At 51.6% G+C, this 20,376-nt stretch overlaps 1 protein-coding gene and 1 pseudogene across 1 annotated transcript; one reads left to right on the top strand and one right to left on the bottom strand.

Moving 5' to 3' along the window:
• Positions 1 to 1,264: 1,264 nt before the first annotated feature.
• On the bottom strand, positions 1,265 to 13,727 carry LOC123804988 (leukocyte-associated immunoglobulin-like receptor 1). The gene is made up of 12 exons (XM_045817431.1): positions 13,536 to 13,727; positions 6,996 to 7,149; positions 6,555 to 6,590; positions 4,900 to 5,223; positions 4,030 to 4,089; positions 3,576 to 3,611; positions 3,426 to 3,464; positions 3,008 to 3,127; positions 2,871 to 2,913; positions 2,739 to 2,776; positions 2,477 to 2,532; positions 1,265 to 1,918 (listed from the first exon to the last, which is right to left on the bottom strand). Exons 2-12 carry the CDS (start codon positions 7,027 to 7,029, stop codon positions 1,772 to 1,774), a joined length of 933 nt encoding a protein of 310 aa, XP_045673387.1. The 5' UTR covers positions 7,030 to 7,149; positions 13,536 to 13,727; the 3' UTR covers positions 1,265 to 1,771.
• Positions 13,728 to 16,635: 2,908 nt separating this feature from the next.
• Positions 16,636 to 17,549, top strand: LOC123804977 (annotated as a pseudogene).
• Positions 17,550 to 20,376: the final 2,827 nt, after the last annotated feature.

Raw genomic sequence — 20,376 nt, 5'->3', positions numbered from 1 at the left:
CAAGAGGAGGAGAATCAGGAGCTGAAGGGAGAGATCTGAGATGTCTTAGGGTCACAGCCCCGAGTGGAGCTGCTGGGCCACAGCACCAGGCAGGCAGTCTTCCAGGAAGAGCTGGGGTCAGTGGAAAGGCACTTCTTCATTGCCCTGTGTCAGCCAAGTGAGGTCAGAAAGAGAAGAGGAGGTGTCTGCAAGGCCTGCTGTCATGTCCTCCTGGATGGGGTGGGGCTCAGCCTCTCCAAGGGCACAGACCTACAGCTCTCTCTAGACATGAGCTCAGCTCAGAGGGCACTCAATTCTGTGGTCACCGCTGCTCAAGAAGAGCATCGGGCTCTGGGAATGCATCCTTCCTCCTGGCACCAAGGCTCATGTACATTATGATTCCGGGCCTCAACCCCACCTGCCCAGTGCCCCATGTTCCTGAGCCCCAGTCACCCAGCACCTCCAGGAAACAGAAAGTTCAGACCATGGACTCTGCCCTGGGGAAAAACCCAGGAAGTGAACCTGAGGATTCAGGGTGTTGTGGCCACAGCAGTTGACGTCCTAGTGTGCTACAGGGAACCTGGCATCTGTGGTCAGAATTACAGCACCGGCTCTCCTGGGGCTCCATCATGGGCAGACGGCAGCTGGTGGGACTTGCAGGTTCTGTGACCTGAGAGCCTGTTCCTGTACTGAATCCATGCTTCCTCTCCTGTGTCTCTAGGTAATGTACATACCAAAACCTACTGGTTCTGTGTCCCTGGAGAGCCCAGACTAATGTACTAAGAGATCAAAAGTAACAAACAGGTGCCATACAGAAAGACAGAAAATCAATACATGGCAGAACCTCAAGGAAATAAAGATAAAGATAGAGAATCAGAAAGCAAAATCCTGGAGGTAAATCAACGCTGAGTAGAAATAGCACATGAGAGATCAGTACAATTTAAATTGAGAGAGAGGGCTGGACACACACCCTCTCTGAGCCAGGACAGAAACCTCCTGGCTAGTGGGATGTTTAGCCTGTCCTGAAGTCAGAAGTAGCCGACCTTGGGCAACTTAGTATTTCAGTGCCTAGTTTGTAAAAACAAAACAGAGGAAAGACTGCAGGTACTATGGAGGTTGAACCAGGTACTATGAACCAGGATTCAATATCCTAATGTTTCACAGAACTAAAGTAGCAATTACACTTTTAAAAGAGCTGGCTAAGTTTGGGTTAAACTTTTAAAATATTGTTTTAATATAGAATGACATTTTTAATACCAGGCCTGTAACAGACATGCAAGTTGCTTCTTTTTTCTACTAAACAAACAAAAAAACAAAAAAACTAAATTAATCCAAAGGAGACACTGGCACCCCCTAGCAGTTCTCAGGGTAAAGATTCCATTTAACGTGATAGGGCAGCTAGTTGACCCCATAAGGTGGGTGGAGTAAACCACCTGGGCATCATTAGCTCGACCTCTGGAACTGCTGAATATTAGATGGGTCTCTGAAAACTGCTGGACAACATTAGATGGGTCTCAGAAAACAGCCAGGTGCCAGTAGCTGGATCTCTGGAAACAGAAGTTACAACTGTGCTTCACCAAGCTGGTTGGTTGTAGGAGGGGCCACCTCGTTAGTGACCCTCCTGCATGTTCACTAGGGGTCCCTGAAGTCCAGGTCTTGCCTCCAGCAAAAATGTGTTGATGACTTTCAGGAAGGAGATAGTTTAATAGGGAAGTCCTCCAAGTGGCTGCTACCGGCCTTTGCAACAGTGGCATCCTGTGTCTCCAAGGGCAGAGGCCAGGTGGTCCTGAAGTTAGTATCTGGGGAGGGCTGCATACATTCTGGACTCAGCTGTGGGCTCCATGGGTTGTGGGGACTCGGTGCGAGCTGCTCTCCATGTGAGCGCCTGCTGGTCCAGCTGGGCATATGTCACCTCCTGGGGATCTCCTACAGCAAGGCTCTGAGGCACAGACCCAGGATAAGTTAGTGTGGCCGAGGCTGAGGGGTGGGGGTTGTGGGAAGGAAAGACTGGGCAGCCAGCTTCCATGTGGCCACTGTCATCCCACCTCCAGAATCTCCATTGTGTGGCCTCCTTCCACACAGAGTCAGAGTTGGTCTCTGTGACCCACAGAACATGTCAGAAGTGAGGGCCTCTCACCTCCAAGGAGGGGCCACAAAAGACATTGTGGCTTTCACACACCGACCCTGGGATCTCTGCCTCTTTGTCGGCCAGATGCCATGGAGGAGCCCACCTTCCTGCAGAGGAACTGAGGCCTCCCACCCCCACTCCTGCAGTGGTGCCACCGTACATGTGGACCATGCAGCCCAGGTCAAGCCTTCAGCTGGACACAGCCCTGGTCATCTGCACAGCAACCTCATGAGAGTCCCTGACCCAGCACCACCCAGCACATTCCATCTGCCTGCAAATCCTCACCCAGGACGCTGGGATGATTTTGTGAACCCGTTACAGTGAGGGTGCTCAGTTACCCAGAAACCAGTGGCAAATACAAGGACTCACTGGGCTGTGCATGTCTCCATTTTCCTCAGGAACTGCATCCACTGTGGTGGCCACATCTGGAGGGGAAAGAACAGTGGTCAGCTCTGGGGGTGGATCTTTGAAGCCAAATGTGCCTGAGAATTCACAGGGTCCGATTTCATACCCTCCTTCTCCAGAAGAGCCTACAATGTTCCCAGACACCCTCCCACTCCCACTCCTTCTGGAATGGCACTGAATGCCCATTTCCCTCCTCCCAAGAGGTCCCCTCTCCTTGTTCCTTTACCTGCTGGGTTCTCTGTGATGACATCTGTCAGGCTGAGCCTGAGGAGAAAGAACAGGTGACCATGGGGGGGGTGGCACCTGGAGGCAGAGAACTGGCAGAGGGTGTACATGGTCACCCCCAAGGGGGTCTCACCTCTCCTGCGGCCTTGGTTCCTCATCCTTGCTGCTGGGGGGCCCTGAGGACAGTCAGGGGTGTGAATTAGGAGGGAGGCTGTCTTCCCAGCACCCCAAATGCCTTCCCCATGACCCCAGCCTGACCCTGAGACTCACCACGTTTTTTCTGACGCTGACGGTGGACTAAGAGGAAGGCCAGGAGGAGGAGACAAAGCAGAGAGGCCACACGGATCCCGACAAGAATATAACGATGCTCTGGTGATAGGCCTGGGGGAGCTTGGGAGATGGAATCAAGGTATCAGCAGTGTACATTTACTGAGCACCTACTGTATACCACGCCTGTGCTGGGGGCTTGGCATGTTCACACCCACACAGATAATCCCTCACATACCTCGCAGTCCTGCGGAACACAGGAACCATCACCCCCATTTTACAAAACCAGGGTCCTGAGTGGGGATGTCCTCTGCCCACAGGACGATGGCATAGCTAGAATGTGATGGACTCCAAACCCCATTCTTTCTCCCTCCCCCAAGAGGCAAGCTGCAGGTCCATGGCCCTTGAACCCACCACTCACTGCTGGTCTTAGTGTCCGGGGAATTTGTCTGCATGTGTCCTAGAAGTGAGGAATCAGGGGGACATGAGTCAAAGTCCAGAGCTGGGCAGAGGAGGCTCTGAGTGTCCCTGCTCCCCACCCAGGGGGTCTCTCTGGCTCTGGGACCCTCACCTGTTCCCTCCAATGCTGCTCGGCTGGTGGAGCTTTCTGTGAGAATGGAAATACCGTATATCAGTCCTGTCCAAATTGGCAACCACATTTTATTGAATCCATTCATATTGAAGTTAAATAAATCTGTGTATGTGTCAACCACAGATATGTAAATATGTGTGTATATTTGTATATATATATAGACATACATATGATTTTTTTCAATAATCCTTCACCTTGGTGACCCAGCCCCAACCCCCTCTTCCTGACAGCTGTCATTCTGTTCTATGTATCTGTGCCTCTGTTTCTATTTTGTTTGTTACATTATTTGTTCATTAGACTCCACACAGAATTGAGATCATATGGTATTTGTCTTTCTCTGACTCTCCCAGCCCAGGGCAGAAGGCTCTACCCCAGAGCCTGATCCCAATGACAGACCCCCCCAAAACCCCACCAGGATGCCATCTCTGCTTACCAGCTGTGGAGAGGGGTTTTGTGTGTGTGGTTTGGGTGGAGGTAACAGCTCTTGGAGCTCCTGTGAACAGGGCAGGAGAAGGCTGATGCTATCTGGGGACTGCCTGGGGTCCGTCCCACCAGTCCTGGCCTCTTTCCACCCTGAACTTCCACCCACAGACCACATCAGTCCATCCCTCTGTCCCAGATGAGTCCTCATATTCCTGAGGAATGGGGGCCAGGAGTCACGGAGAGCCCCCTGCTCCTTTCTGCTGAGAGGAAGTGGTCACTCCTCTCACCTCCCACCACCATGCTGCTCCTGACCCCATGAGTCAGCATGGAATTGATCCTGTAAAACCCAGGAGCACATGGAGGGGGTCAGAGTGTCGTGATGGACTCTGAGTCCAAGACATCTCAGGCCTGAACACACTGGGGAAGGACAGCTTCAGCCCCGAAATTCCACAAAGCAACATTCAGCCCTGCCATGGGCCCCTGGACCCCATGAGTTTCCAAAAAGGATCAATCATGCATACAGGACACATTACCTGGGTCCCATAGAGTCTGGCCCAGGAAAAAGGACAGTAAACATCATCCTTCAGGGTGTGACACCTGTCCCCTTGAAGGGGGTCTGTCCCCACCTGACCTCTGGGAGTCCACTCCCCACCCAGCCCTGCAGGGACAGCTCTGTGTCCACAACAATGCCGGGCTCAGTGTCCAGGCCATTGTGGTGTCAGGAAGGGTCCAGGGCTCCAGGGCTCTGAGCTGGGGGTGAGGATCAAAGGACATGAGTGCAGAGGGACAGGGGAGTCACAGGGCTGGTGGTCAGGAGGAGGTCAGGGAGCCTGGGACAGAGGATACAGCCGGGGACATGGAATAGGGACCTGGAGCAAACCTGAGGGTGGAGTGGTGATGCTCTCGTCCGTCACCTTCAGCTCCAGGGTCTCACTGGGCTCAGACCAGGTGGACTCTTTTTCATAGAGGCAGCGATAACCCCTGGCATTGCCATCACTCATGGCATCGATGTGGAATGTGGTCTCTGTCTCGTGAGAGCCATGTGGAGGCATCACAGTCTGATCCCAATGAACAGATTTATTCTCCTTGTCCTCCACACGGAATCGGTCAGCCCCAGCTGGGCCCTGGCACACGATGGTCACAGGCTGTCCCCGGAGGATCACAGGTCCCGGCTCAGCCCTGATGGAGGGTTTGAGCAGGACCCCTGGGAGGAAATTGAGATCTCAGGGTCCCTCAGGAGGAAGTAACCAGAACCACAGTCCCCCATTTCCTCAGTTTACTTCCTTGTTTTTAACAAACATGCAGAGTGCTCCGACCATCGCCACGACCCAGTTTAGAACATTCCACCATCCTTTCCCCAAACACCACCCCCAACACCCAGTCCAGGGGACTGTGAATCCTCATCACTGCAGAGGGACCCCCCTGACACAGGACCCCGAGTTCTGGTCACATGTTGGGCTTTTCTCAGGGTGAAACAGGGTGGGGGGAAGTCAGTGCAGGCTGGGGTCCTGGACACATCTTTCTGCCATGGCCACTTTCTAGGGGATAGAGACTCTTGGAGGGAGGCAGAGGGTGAGGATGACGGGTCACATGTGGGGACAGCTAACCAGGAGTCTGAGATGTGGGAGTGACCTGGGCTAGAACTGAAGGACAGCTGGTGACACTGTGGGGACCAATGGGACAGCAGAGTTGTACTGGAAGTCCAGTGGGGGGTGGAGCTCCACCCAGGTCTGGTCACATGACCCCAGTAGGTGGGGATTCCCAACTCCAGGGCAATCCTCTGAGCATCACTCAGCTCTGTCCCCACTGCATTCTCTACCTTCCTCGCAGCCTGTTCCCATTTCTAGTATTGAGGGTCCTAAAACCCCATGTGTGTCACATGGCTGGGGAGTAGGGAACAAAGGGCTGGTAGATCTGAATGAGGAACATGGCACCCACAGCTCATGATCCCGGACAGAGGTAGGCACTGGATGACACACCCCACTCATTTCCCCACTCCCTCCCTCCCTCATTCTTTCATCCACATCCCAGTTCCTCTCCATCCATCTACAGAGGAGCTCCATGTGCCACTGCCCCCACAAACATGAGACTCACACACAAGGACCTGCCTTCTTGTCTGGAGGGAAGAGGGAGCACAGAGGCTGATGGAGGGATCATGCAAACACACAGCCACCTGCCCCAGGTGAGTGTGGGAGTCTCAGATGAGGGACAGCTGACCTCATGTGGGAAGCACAGGGAAGAGGTCCAGATCTGAGACTCGAAGGCCAAGTGTGAACCAGGCGAGCTCAACAAGAGGGGAGTCAGCCTGGGAGGAGATCAAGAGAGCTGGACAAGGGTGTCTGTGGAAGTGAAAGAAAGGCTGTGTCTCCACAGGTCAGTGGGTCAGGCAGCGTGACAACAGACCGATCCAGACACAGAGAGGGCCTGGGTCTCGTCCTAGCTGAGAGTGAGCTGTCAGAGGACTCTAAGAAATATTAACATCTCCTGTAGAAATAGAACATATATGAAAAAATAAATTAGGAAAATTAGACTCACCCTCCTGCATGTGGATGGACTGGGCCAGGCAGAGCACTGGAAGAGAAGCTGTGGTGAGAAAAACACCCAGTGCCCAGCCTCCTCCCAGGGATACACTCAGGAGCCCTGATGGAGGCAGTGCTCAGCCCCCAAGAATTTCCAGCTCCCTCCTCAGCATTACCTCTGAGCACAGCCCTTCTTCTGGCTCTGAGTTTCAACAAAGCCCCAATCTCCTCTTCCAAACAAGGACTCAGACTGAACCTGTCCTGACACCCAGGTACCCACTTCTAGGACTCAGCCTTCCATGGTCAGACTTGGGTCAGGGCCAGAACTCAGGGGTCAGACTCCCAGAAAAGACCAGGAGCCCCCTGGGCAGAAGTCAGGACTCAAAAGGGATGAAGACACCTCCCAGTCTCCCACCCCCTCTGTCCCAGGATGTTATCCCTTCATTCCAGCACTCACCGAGGACCAGGAGGGAGGTGGGATGGAGGCCCATGGTCAGCCCTACAGGTGCACCATCCTGGAGCTGGAGGGTGAAGGGCAGAGCCCACAGCTGACACAGTGGTTAGGGAGTGTGGGTCTGCGGTTTTCCCAGGGTTGTTACATCAACGTCCTCCTGCAAAGGGGAAGAGCTAGTTTCAGACCGTTCTCAGTGCAGGTTGTGTACATCATGTGAGAGAAACTGACAGAGACTGCAGGGAGCTGCACCAGTGAGGCAGATGGCTCCGTGTGCGGGGCTCACTCAGCAGGAACGGGGTCACTAGGTGGCCTGTCTGAAGGACCCCAGAGTGCTCTCTAGGGAATGATCTTCCTTCTGAAGCTTCAGTCTCAGCTTCATGGTGACCTCAGGGTCCCCTGAGGTTAAAGACAGGCTAAATTTGTAGGTCAGCAAGTTGGACTAGGAATTGTACTTTGGGAATGTGTCCTCTGTTTCTATTGGTTTGTGTTTTTATTTTTGTTTTGCTTTTTAAGATTTTATTTCTTTTTGGAGACAGGGATAAGGGAGGAGAGAGGGAGAAAATCATCGATATGTGACAGAAACATTAATCATTTGCATTTTGCACTCCCCCAAACGGGGAACCAGCCTGCAACCCTAGCAGGTGCCCTGACCAGGAATTGAACCAGAGATTCATTGGTTTGTGGGACAGCCCCAATCTCCCTGAACCACACCAGTCAGAACCTCTTTGTTTTTTTGTTGGTTTGTTTTCCTCATTTTTCCCCGTGGATGGAACTGATGACTGACAAGATGAGGAAGAGTCTAAACAATTTCTGCATCCTCCCCACAACTCATTCTGCCCCCTGGCAGCCCTACCCCATCCCAAACCTGTGCTTTCTGTCTTCCCTGAGAGTGAAAGCAAGGGGAGGTCAGTAAACACGTATTTATATGTGTCATTCCCCCAGTTCCCGTACTATTTCTTATTAAAATAAATATAATTTTAAAAGACCCAGAAGCTCACAGTTACACGGAGCTCATGGGAGAGGTTGGGGAAGCGGAAAGGGAAGTGATGGGCAGTGTCCACTTCTCTCCCCTTCAGTTTGGGGACTGTCCCCAGATGCTTCCTTTTTCTCCCCGGCATCTGTCCTCTTTGGGAGCGAGTCTGGAGGCAAAGCTGCTACACAATTCTCATGGGAATAAAGCAGCATTGAGGGTGAAAGCTGTTGTGAGGTAAGCTTCAACTCTCCCATAGACGTGTGGTCTTTTCTTTCTGAGGAGCTGTTGGCTCTCGCCTTCATTGCAGCCAACACTGCCTTTATGGGAACGTAAAGAGGGAAGAGGCTTTGAAATCACACCCCATGTGGTGTCCTGGAGCTCGGCACTGCCTGGGCTGCATTCTGTGTGGCAGGGGAGAAATACGCTGACCCTGTGACCTCTCCTCTGGCTCATGGGCAACAGGCCCACTATGTCTCCCAAAACTTTATTCACCCAATTTGAAGACAAGAGCCGATAAAGAATCTTAAAAATAAAATCTGCACTCTGGCTAGTGTAGTTCAGTGTATTGAGCACTGGCTTGTGAACCAAAGGGTCACCAGTTCTGTTCTCAGTCAGGGCACAGGCCTGGGTGGTAGACCAGTTCTCCACCCAGGGAGTGTGTGAGAGGCCACCACACATTGACGTTTCTCTCCCTCTCTTTCCACCTTCCTTCCCTTCTGTCTAAAAATAAATGAATTAAATCTTTAAAACACATAAAATAAAATAAAATAAAATAAAATAAAATCTGCATTTTGACCCTGATGGTAGATTCAGAAAATCAAGGCACATTTGAAAGGGTAAAGAGAACTTTTTCCTTGCCGGCCCTCTCCCAAGGTGATGTCAAGTTGAAAGGGAGAGGAGTGAGTGAGTGCCTGGCTCCCCAGCTGAGTGGGATTCTGTACCTACAGAGATACCCTACAAAGGGAGAGGGGAAATTGCAAGCATATATTGTGTACAGGGTTAATGTCCAAAATATATAAAGAAATCATACAACTCAGTAACAAAAAGTACTGATTACAAAAGAGCACAGGATGTCAATATTTTTCCAAAGAAGACTTCCAAATGGCCAACTGACACATGAAATGATGCTCAACATCACTAATCGTGGAGGAAATACAAATTAACACCAAAATGCATTATCACATCACACCTGTTGGAGGTGAGTAGTGTTGGTGAGGATGTGGAAATAAGGAAACCCTCGTGCACCATTAGTGGGAATGTAAATGAATGCAGCCACTATGGAAAACAGTATGAAGATTCCTCAAAAAGTTAAAAATATAGACCAATTACGGCATTCTGCAATTATACTTCTGGGTATATATCCAAAGAAAGTGAAAGCAGATTATTCAACAGATAAAATTACTGCCATGTTTACTGCAGCATTATTCACAATAGTCAAGCTACGGAATCAGCCTAAGTGCCCATCAAAGGATGAAGAAGACACACACAGCACTAGCTGGTGTGGCTCAGTGGATTGAGCATGGGTCTGCAAACAGAGGTGTCACTGGTTCAAATCTCAGTCAGGGCACAAGCCTGGGTTGTGGGCCAGCCAGGTCCCCAGTAGAGGGCAGGTGAGGGGCAACTACACATTGATGTTTCTCTCCCTCTCTTTCTCTCTCCCTTCCCCTCTCTCTAAAAATAAATAAATAAAATCTTTAAAAATGACAAAGTAGGTAAAATAAGATTATGTGTCTCTTTACCTGCTTTTCACATATTATTTTTTCCTTCTGAAAAAGGAAATGAACAAAAATAGTCACCTCCGATACGTGGGGGTACAAGGGGAAGGGAAAAGAATCGAGTGGTCATCTCTGATTTTACCATTCCAGGCAGTTGTCACTTCTGAAACCTGAAAATATTATACATATGCAAAACACAATTAAGTCACAAAAGATGAAAAATCACACTCTGACATGAATATAAACAAATAAAAATAAACATGAGCTTATTGATATTCACTCACCATGGCTACATGGTAAAACCAATAAATATAAAAAGGAAATCTATGACTTTGCTAGGAATTGGGTTTTCCTATAAGGGACACAGGTACAACATAAATGACCCTGTAACATGACCCAGGTGGGAAATACCTGTGTGAATGGACAGGGTGCATCCTCTCTGATACTAAGAGGTCCACAGGGAACAAAACCCCAGTAGCCCTGTCTTCACATAACCCCAGGTCACTCTTTCTAAATATTGCTCCCAGTGAAAGGGACCCGAGACAGTGGGGGCCCCTGGTCCAGAGCAGGAGCACAGATGGGCCCCGGCTCCTTGTCTATCTACACAGCGTGATGGGGGCCCAGCTAAGGAGTATGAATGTCTCAGAAAGTGCAGCGGGAAAGGCCCTTCCCTGGCAAAGTCTGGGGGCCCCTGTTCCCAGCAGGACACAGGCACCTTGCAGGCACTGTGCCTGCCCTGGAGGAGCCCCTTCCTCCCTGAGACTGGCTCAGATCCCAGCAGGGAGGGGACTGCACTTCCCTGGAGAGGAGGAGCCTCAGTGAGAGGAAAGGGTGCCTCCCCTCCCTGTGTGCTGTGGTGCTGGGACTAGGGAGGGCAGGAGTCTCCCTTCCCAGCCCTGCTCTACAGGAGACCAGGTGACTGGCCCTCCTCCTGTCCTGGGTCCCTCCCTGCTGCACTGGGTCCCAGCGTGGGTGTAGTGCAGCCACACACACACAAGTTCTCAGAGTGAAGCCTTGTCCCCCAGACCGGGGGCCCATGGGTTGCCCAGCGGGGCTTTGGACTCTGGAGGCTGAGTATGGGTGAAGGCTCACAGGGTGAGGTCAGAGGTTTGTAAGAAACTTCTGCCCCTGTTTCCAGAAGTTCCAGGGCATACGGACACCCTGGAATGTCAGAGGCCAGGCTTCTGAGATTCCTCATGCTGCTCTCACAAATGCGGACCACCATGGTGACTCACAGCCCCAGGGATGTGCGATCTCAGGATGTGGGAGGTGGGGAGACCGAACTGGCTGACCTCGAGGTGTGTGCAGGGCTGCCTTCTCTCCTGGAGGCTCCAGGGAGCATCCTGCCCTTGTCTCCCAGTGTCTGAAGTCCCCATATTATGTGAAACGAGGCCCCTTCCTCCCTTGTCTTCAAACCCAGTGGGTCCTTCTCAGGAGGCAACACTGGGACGAAGTGTCTGCTTCCTCCTCCACCCTGAGGAGCCTATGATGCCCTTGACTTTTGTGAGTCACGCTGTCCTGGGGGCACATGAACCAGTGTCCACATCCCTGCTGTCACTTCCCTGCATGGGAACCTGAACTGGGGCTGCTGGATGGAGGGAGATTCCCTGTTCACGTTCTGAGGAGCAGCCCTGCAGATCTACTCAGAGGCTGCACCACTTTGTGTCCCCACCAGGGGGCCCAGGGGCTCCTGCTCCCCCACAGCCTTGCCTCACTCACTGTTCTTAGATTAGTATGTTTAATTTATTCTTTAATTACAGTCAACATACAATATCTTATTTCACGTGCACAGCAGAGGAGTTAGACATTTATATACCTTATGAAGTGATCCCCCCAGTATGTCTAGTGCCCACCATTAAAAACTCATTTCAGCAATAGTCATCCTGAGGAATGTGCAGGGATGTCTCATTGTGGTTCCAGCTGAGTCCCTTCCCTGGACCTTACATCCAAGTCAGCTGGAACCCAAGGGGACAGATGCAGGAGGTGTGGCTCTGGGTCTCAGGGGCTCCAGTGTGAGCCTCAGGCCCTGGGGAAGCCCCACCTAAAGGCACGAAGTTTAATTTCTCTATCAGGATCTCCCTTGTGTCCATCCCTGAGGTCTTTGTGGCCTCCTTGGGCCGGCTGTGCCCAGCCTCTGCCAGAATTGCCACCAGGATCAGCAACAGCCAAGCCAATGAAGACACAGTTCTCCACTGAGCAACTCTGGGAGGCAGGAGCTGGAAGTAGAGGACAGAGGGTCACTGACAGGTGGACACGAACCAGCCAGTCCCAGGACCTATGAGACAGGAGTTCCTCCTTTATTGGGCAGGCCCATCCCCTACCAGCACTGCCCTGTACATGCTCCCAGGTGACTTAACTGTCTGGGAGGCCTCCCCTATGAGTGAGGAGGTGACTTCAAAGGTTGTTCCTGGGAGTGAGAAAGGACCAGTGTTTGTCTCCTGCACAGACCTTCCCTTCCCTGGGAGCCCCCAACCCCTGCCCTCCCCACCTCCAGTCCCCAGGGGCCACACACCCAGGCTTCACTACCAGCCACCTACAGGCCCCTAGTATAAGGCACAGCTGCAAACTCAGACTTGCTCAGAGATCCAGGGAGAGTCTCCCATCCTGGCTTTCAAGCCCTCAGGCTGACCAGGCCTCTTGCAGTTGAGGATGCAAGATCTCCCTGCCTGCTGAGTGTCCATACACTGAGACAGAAGCAGGACCCCTCCCCACTGGCATCCTGCTGCCCACTCCCCAACAGAGCCACAAGGAGAGGAAGCTGCAGGCTAAGGTCCCTACTCCCAGGCCCAAAAGGGGCTCCGAGTTCCGGGGCTAAGCTCTCCAGGGCCTCCTGTGAGGGGGCAGGAAAATCTCTAGAACAGGTCCATCCTCAGCCTATGCCTCTCAGCCTGGCTCTGCAGCTCCCACAGCGTCCACACCGGCCTCTTTCTCTGCATCTCTCATTACAGAGGGGCCCCCAGGACTCCTCTGAGAGGGGACAGGTCATGTGAGGACATTGGGATGCAATTCTCTGCTTCTATGTGTTTGAGGGCCTGGACACCCCTCAGAATGTCTTGTCACAACATTAGCACAAAGCAGTTGGACCCTGGTCCAGAGACAAACAGGATGGGTGGGAGCCACCTCACCTGGCCACAAGGCCAAAGGGTCCTGAAGGCTGACCCCACCAAGCAGGGCCACTGTGTCTCCCTCAGTGCCCTAGGTCAGTCAGGGGTCATAGGTCAGGATAAACTGGACATGCCCACTGAACCACTGGAGTCTGAGTCACAGCTGCATAAAGAGCAAAGGGAGAAACAATACAAGGTTTTGAAGGAAGAATCCCTCCCTCCTTGCTCCACTCCTTGAGCCAGTCACTTAAACCCTGACTCCAGGCCCTCCCGGGAGCTGACCACACAGACAGGAAGGACAGCCTCACCTCAGATGTCCCCAAAGCACTGTCCATACCTGGTAACAGACCTCATGGGTCCTGTGACTAGCCCATGGTGAAGGGACCATCCACAGGGGACACACTCCCTCGGGTCCCCACAGAGTCTGCCCAAGAGCACAAAAATGGCTGAAAACCATTCTGAGTGAAAGGACAAATGATCCCTTGAAGGGGGTCTGTTCCTAAAAGTATACTCTCTTTTGAGCTGCAAGACAAATCCCAGCCCACCCCGTGCTGGGGCTCCATGTCCAGGCCATCATGGTGTCCAGATGGGAACAGGGTTCCAGGGCCCCGAAGCTGGTGTGAAGTCAAAGGCACAGGAGTGCAGCGGGGCATGGGATCCACAGGGCTGGGGCCAGCAGGAGGGCAGGGAGCCTGGGACAGAGGACAGTGTTGGGGACAGGGTGCAGGGACCTGGGGCAAGACGTCCTCACCTGCCACCTTCAGCTCCAGGGGCTCACTTTGATTAGACCAGCTGGGCCCTTTGAGATACTGGCAGAAATAACTCCTGGCGTGACATCACTCACTGTGTCAATGGGGAACCTTGCCTGTGCTTGCTGTGAGCCGTGTCAGGAAGTGATTTTCTGATCCCAGAAAACAGATCTATTCTCCTTCTGCACCAGATGGAATAGATCAGCTCAGGCTGGGCCCCGGCACACGATGGTCACAGGCTGTCCCCAGTGGATCACAGGGCCTGGCCTGGCCCTGATGGAGGGTTTGTGCAGGATCCCTAGGTAGAAGCAGAGAAGATCTCAGGGTCCTGCAGGAGGAAGTCATGACTCTCACAGCCCCTTGTTTTCTGGGTTCATTTCCATGTTTTCAGCAAACTTGCAGAGCTGTGCAACCATGCCTACAACCCAATTCAGAATGTCCCATCATCCTTCCCCAAACACCAGCCCCACGCCCACTCCAGGGGACTGTGAATCCTCATCACTGCAGAGTGACCCCCCTGACACAGGACCACAAGTTCTGGTCACATGTTGGGCTTTTCTCATGGTGACACTGGAGAGGCCAGAGCAGCCTGGGGTCCTGGGCACTACTCCCTGACATGGACTCTTCCTAGGGGACAGAGACACTGGGAGGGAGGCAGAGGGTAAAGGTGATGGGTCACATGTGGGGACATGTTGGGAACCGCCCTGACTGGTATCAGAGGCTGAAACCCCCGCCTAGCTAAGGCTAAGGGAACGCCCTTGGAACCGTAAGCCAGCAAGGAGACAAAAGCTTATCTTCCTGGCAGGAATGCTGCTTCTGCTGCTTTATTCATGACTGAACCCCAAAAAAGCTTGGTCGGTTAGCCAAAGACGGGTAAGATTCCCCACGGGGGGAATGACCTAAGCCAGGCACGATCACTTTGGGAGGCCCCCCCAAAAGAAGGACTTGGGGGGCTGCAGCAAAAGGGGGTGATGGACCCTCGTTCCTTGGCTCTGACATAGCCTGAGTTCTCAGCGTCTGGGAGAAAATCTCCTTATCTCTTGGTTGCCTTAGTTCCCTTGCTCCACCTAAGCCTGAAACAATGACAGGGTGGTGCAGCTCGGTACTGAGAAGTGCGGATTCCCCAGGGTGATCAGGCCTAAGAAAGAACATGTAAATTACTGTGAAACTTTCTTTGTTTAGAATGCTCTCAGTTGAATGAGAGGGGTCCTAGGAGGAAGTTAGTTTGTTCCTCAGTCTTACAGCTCTTTGACCCCAACTCAATAGGCCGGCAGAGTTCTTTGTTTTCTATGGTTCCTTACTTCCCCCTAATGAGTACTGTACTTTACCTGAATTATTATGCAAAATGAGCCTAATAAAAGCAGGTATGGACGGTAAATCAGTGCGCTCCCCACTAGGGGGGGTGGCCATTCCGTCCCTACTTCCCCACAGAAACTAGTCTGTCTCTGTGCATGTGTGTTTTTTCTCGAGTATTGTCGAGCCATCCACAGCGTTCTGTGGTCACTGCTGGCCGGTGACCCACGCGCAACAGGGACAGGGAAGCAGTAGTCTGAGATGTGGGAATGACCTCGGCCAGGTCTGAAGGGCAGCTGGTGACACTGTGGGGACCAATGGGGGCTGCAGAGCTACACTGGACAACCAGTGTGGGTGCTGCTCTGCCCAGATGTGGTCACATATCCCCAGTGAGTGGGGATTCCTGACTCCAGGGCAATCTTCTGAGCAGCACACAGCTCTGTTCCCACTGCATACTCTACCTTCCTTGCAGCGTGTTCCCATTCCTAGCATTGAGGGTCCTGAAATCCCATATGTGCCACGTGTCTGGGGAAGGGGGAAGAGAGGACTTATAGCCCTAAAACAGGAAGATGGCACCCACAGCATGTGATCCCTGATAGAGGCTGATGTTACTCAAGACTCTCCAGTTGCTCCCTTGCTCCTTCTCTCCACCACATCCTAGTTCCTCTCTGTCCATCAACAGAGGCCCTTCACATGCCACTGGCCCCACGAACATGAGCCACACACACAAGGACCTGCCTGTTTGTCTGGAGGAAATAGGAAGCACAGAGGCTGATGAAGGGATTGTGCAAACCCACAGTCACACATGTATACAAGGGCCCCAGGTTAAGTGTGGGATCTCAGGGATGACAAGGCACAGAATACTTTGTGTGAAAGTCAGAAGGGAGAAGCACTGAGCTGGGACCCAAAGGCCAAGTGTGAACCAGCCCAGCCCAGCTAAAGGAGAGTCAGCCTGGGGGGAGATCTAGAGGTCCAGACATGGGTATCTGTGGAAGTGAAAGAAAGGCTGAGTCTCTGCAGATCAGTGAGTCAGACAGCGTGAGAACAGACCCATCCAGACAGAGAGAGGGTTTGGGGTCTCAACCTAGCTGAGGGAAAGCTGTCAGAGGATTCTAAGAAAAATTAACACTTTGTCAGAAAACACATCATTAAAAATGGAATTTAAAAGATAGACTCACCCTCCTACATGTGGATGGTCTGGCCCAGGCAGAGCACTGGAAGAGAAGCTGTGGTGAGAGAAACACCCAGCGCCCAGCCTCCTCCCGGGGCTGCACTCAGGGGCCCTGATGTAGGCAGGGCTCAGCCCCTGAGAATGTCCAGCTCCGTCCTCAGCATTCCCTCTGAGCACAGCCCTTCTTCTTGCTCTGACCTTCAACAAAGCCCCAATCCCCTCTCCCAAACAAGGACTCAGTCTGAACTTGTCCCCACACCCAGGTACCCACTTCTAGGACTGAACCTTCCATGGTCAGACTTGGGTCAGGATCAGAGCTGAGGAGTAGGACCCCTGGGAGGGACCATGAGTCTCCTGGGTTGGAGTCAGGACTCAAAAGGGATGAAGATGCATCCCCAGGTTCCCATCTCCTGTGTCCAGGGACACTATCCCTCCATTCCAGCACTCACTGAGGACCAGGAGAGACCTGGGACAGAGGTCCATGCCCAACCTGCAGCCTGGACCTTCCTGGAGCCTGAGGATGAAGGACAGAGCCTGCAGCTACAACAGTGGTCAGGAAGTGTGGGTCTGAGGTTTCTCTGGAGTTGCTGCATCAACATCCTGGAACAAAGGGAAAGAGCTAATGCAAACAGTCCTGAATGCAGGATGAGTACAACCCGAGTGAGACACTGAGAGAGACTGGTGCCCTGACTGGTGCAGGAGGCTGTGCCCATGCTCAGGACTCAAGGAGCCACAGGAGGCTGAGACCGTGTGCAGTTCAGGGTTGGGCTGCAGCAGAGATTGATGGCTGTGCTCACCAGGGCTGGGCCCCAGTGACTGTGGCCCCAGATCACAGGCACTGTCTGTGGTCAGTGCTGGCAGTGGGGCTCAGGCTGCTGACTGCAGGCATCTCAGCCTTGGATGTATACCCCCCATAAGAAATGTATGTGGCACATGGATGTGAGGGAAGCTGACATGCACATTCAAGTCCCCAGATGCCACCAGCCCATTAACTTCAGTCTCCTGGAGCTTCCAGCCAGAGAGGGCTCACACCACCGTGTCATTTCCCACTACTGCCAAGGCCAAGTGTGTCCTGGGAATTGCCCACTCTTTCAGGACAGAATCAAATGGGCTGGAGAGCTCAGCAAGATATATGCATCGAGCAACATGAACACCATGCAGTTTATCCACAATGGTGCCTACATCTGTGATGCCAAAGCCCTCCTGACACCGTCTCTCAGCTGGGACACATTTGGCTCTATGTGGTGGAGAAAGAGGTTTGGCCCGAGTCTCGGGGTGGGGTGGTGGTGGGCATAGTGACAGCTGTAGTTGGAGGCCTCTCCCTGGTCATCACTGTCACTCTCGCTATCCTCTACCAAAGGAAGAGTCCTAAGGGTGATGACATGGGCTGCAGCCCTTCAGAGAGGATGTCACCAGTTAAGTGGGCTCATGGAAGTCCCCCTCTGGAAGTTGCCCAGTCATGTGTGTGCAGTTAGAGCACCCTAGAGGACATCACAGTGACAAGATCAACAAGTCCAAGTCTGCAGTGTATGTGGATATCAGGAAAAATTAGGGGAAGATTCAGACAATACCCAAAGCAAGACACACAGTCAAACTGGACTCTGGTGCAGGGACATGGGCCAAAGCAACAGGGGGCCTCAGACAAGAAGAAGCACCGAGAGGGAGAAGAAAATTTGGCAAAGGACGTGTGTGAATATTCTATTTACTGTTCTGATGTGAGGAGCCAGTGGTGAGTGATGAAGACCTGTTGTGAGTCTATGTATATAAATCATATGGCTGCTTTTTGTACTTTCTGCACTCAGGGTCATGTTCAGTGGGAGAAATTCAGCATCATTCCAGTCTCCATCTTAGGTGTGGTTTCCCTTCAGGGAGACGTACTGATCTTTAGTTTCCCATCTCCCTGAGCCACACCAGTCTTGACCTCCTTGTTTTTCGTTGGTTCATTTTCCACAGTTTTCCCCTTGGATGGAACTGTTGAAGGAGGAGATGAGGAAGTGTCTACACAACTCTCGCATCCTCCCCGCACCTCATTCTGCCCCCTGGCAGCCCCACCCCATCACAAACCTGTGCTTTCTGTCTTCACTGAGAGTGAAAGCAAGGGGAGGTCAGTAAACACGTATTTATACGTGTCATCCCTCCAGTTGCTGGATTATTTTCACTCAAATAAATATTTGAGTTCACAGTTACTCAGAGGTTATGGGAGAGTTTGGGGAAGGGGAAGTGATGGGCAATCCACTTCTCTCCCCTTTAGTTTGGGGACTGTCCCCAAGCTGCTTCCCTTTTCTTCCCAGCAACCATCTTCTTTGGGAGGGAGTCTGGAGGCTAAGTCCCTACACAATTCTTATGGGAATAAAGCAGCATTGAGAGTTCAGGCTGTCCTGAGTGAGCTTCAACTCTCCCACAGACGTGTGGTCTTTTATTTTCTGAGGAGCTGTTGGTTCTTCCCATTGAGTTTCACCCAATGCTGCCTTTGTGGAACCATAAAGAGGGAAGTGGCTTTGAAACCACACCCCATGTGGTGTCCTGGAGCTGGGGACTGCCTGAGCTGCATTCCCTCTTGCAGGAGAGAAATATGCTGGCCCTGTGGCCTCTCCTGATGCTCATGAGCCACAGGTCCACTGTGTCTCCTAGAACGTCCTGTACCCAAGATCAAGACAAGGGCCCTTAGCAGCCCTCTCATGAGTGCTGGGGAGGGGAGGGTGGGATGCTGGATGGTCTCTGTTCTCTCAATGATGCCGAGAAGACAGAACTCTGGTGAGCCTTGGTGTGTAAGGCAGAAAGGACACCCCTTCTTGAGAGCAGGTATGGGGTTTACCTGTGATTCTTCCTGACAGTCACTTTTACAGACAAAAGGGGCATCTCCCTTACTTTCTCCCTGGGGTTCTGACCCTGTGTTCCAACTCACTGAGGCCCAGGAGGGCAGTGGAATTGGAGTACCCCACCATCCTTTCACCATCTTCGCTGTCCTTGTCTGTGGGGAGGAGGACAGGGCTCCACAGGTTGGGAACTGTGCAGGGGCCACCTCGTGGGCTCATTGCTGTGGTCTCACAGAAAGTGAGTCTGGGTGTCCCCAGACCTGACTCTAATGTTCCTGCTTTAGGTCCAGAGAGGCTTTGGTTTCTGAAAAGCATTTCTGCTGAGATATTCCATAACCATGCAGAGCCCATGTCTGCATACACACCATCTGGTATTAATTCATAACAGATGGATAAAGATAGAGACATAAATAAAAGATAAGTGTATGGAGATATAAATAGATGATAAATGATAGGTAGGTAAATAATAGTACATAGATGATAGTAAACATATAGATAGAGGTGATAGATGCATAGATATAGATGTAGAGGACAGGTAGATTGATAGATAAGTCAATGATAGGTACATAGATAGATATCTACCATAGGTAGACATACATACATAGATAAATATACAGATTGAAAATTACATAGACACATACATAGATCAATGGTTACATAGAAAGACACATAGTCACTTTGATCCATAGATAGTAACATAGATACATAAATACTTAGATACAGACAGAAATACATGGACAGTATAAGCAGATGTGCCTGACTCCAAGGACTGCCCTGGAGAATCTGTGGGAGACCAAGTGTGTGAGGGGAGAGACTCCTACAAGAGTGGGCAGTGGAGAAATCCTAATGATGACAGACAGTGTTATGGATGCCATCTATTGACACTGGGGACTGTCACATACAATGAAAGAGAGTGAGTAGGAAAACATTAGAGGAAATTTAAATTAAGCATGTTTAAGTATCTGTCAAAATAAAGAGGGATATTAAACATTTCAGGCAAGAACATAGATTATATTACAGAATAGGACTGTTGAGCAGACTTCGAAACTTTAGAGATGAACACACAACACAATGAACACATTCAAAATATCGCTCCCATCCAGGATGAGACTCAGCTGAAGAAACACTGATGAAAGCGGAGGACAAGGTTGAGGAAATTTTCAGGATATGGTGCACAGAGACCAGAAGTGGAGATTCGAGATACCTGAGGCCCAGAATGAAAAGGACAAACGTCACATCTGCTAACAGTTGGAAGGAAAGGAGAGAAAATCACATCTAACAACAGTGCAGGAGATAAACCATTGAACCTTTACAGGCTTCAGGAAAGACCAGCTAAGGGGGAGGATGCATACCTTTGAAAATAAAATCTGCGCCCTGGCTGGTGTGTCTCAGCGGATTGATTGAGAGCCAGCTTATGAACCAAAGAGCCACCAGTTCCATTCTCAGTCAGGGCACATGCCTGGGTCACCTGCTGGGTCCCCAGGAAGGGGCTTGTGAGAGGCATGCACACATCCATGTTTCTCTCCCTGTGATTCCATGCACTACTATGACCAATACACACCA

The sequence above is a fragment of the Phyllostomus hastatus genome, unplaced genomic scaffold (assembly GCF_019186645.2).
Source record: "Phyllostomus hastatus isolate PE091 unplaced genomic scaffold, TTU_PhHast_1.1 phas_scaffold_261, whole genome shotgun sequence".
Lineage (NCBI taxonomy): Eukaryota > Metazoa > Chordata > Mammalia > Chiroptera > Phyllostomidae > Phyllostomus > Phyllostomus hastatus.
Note: the sequence above shows the minus strand (reverse complement) of the source record. Positions and strands in the feature narration are given on the sequence as shown.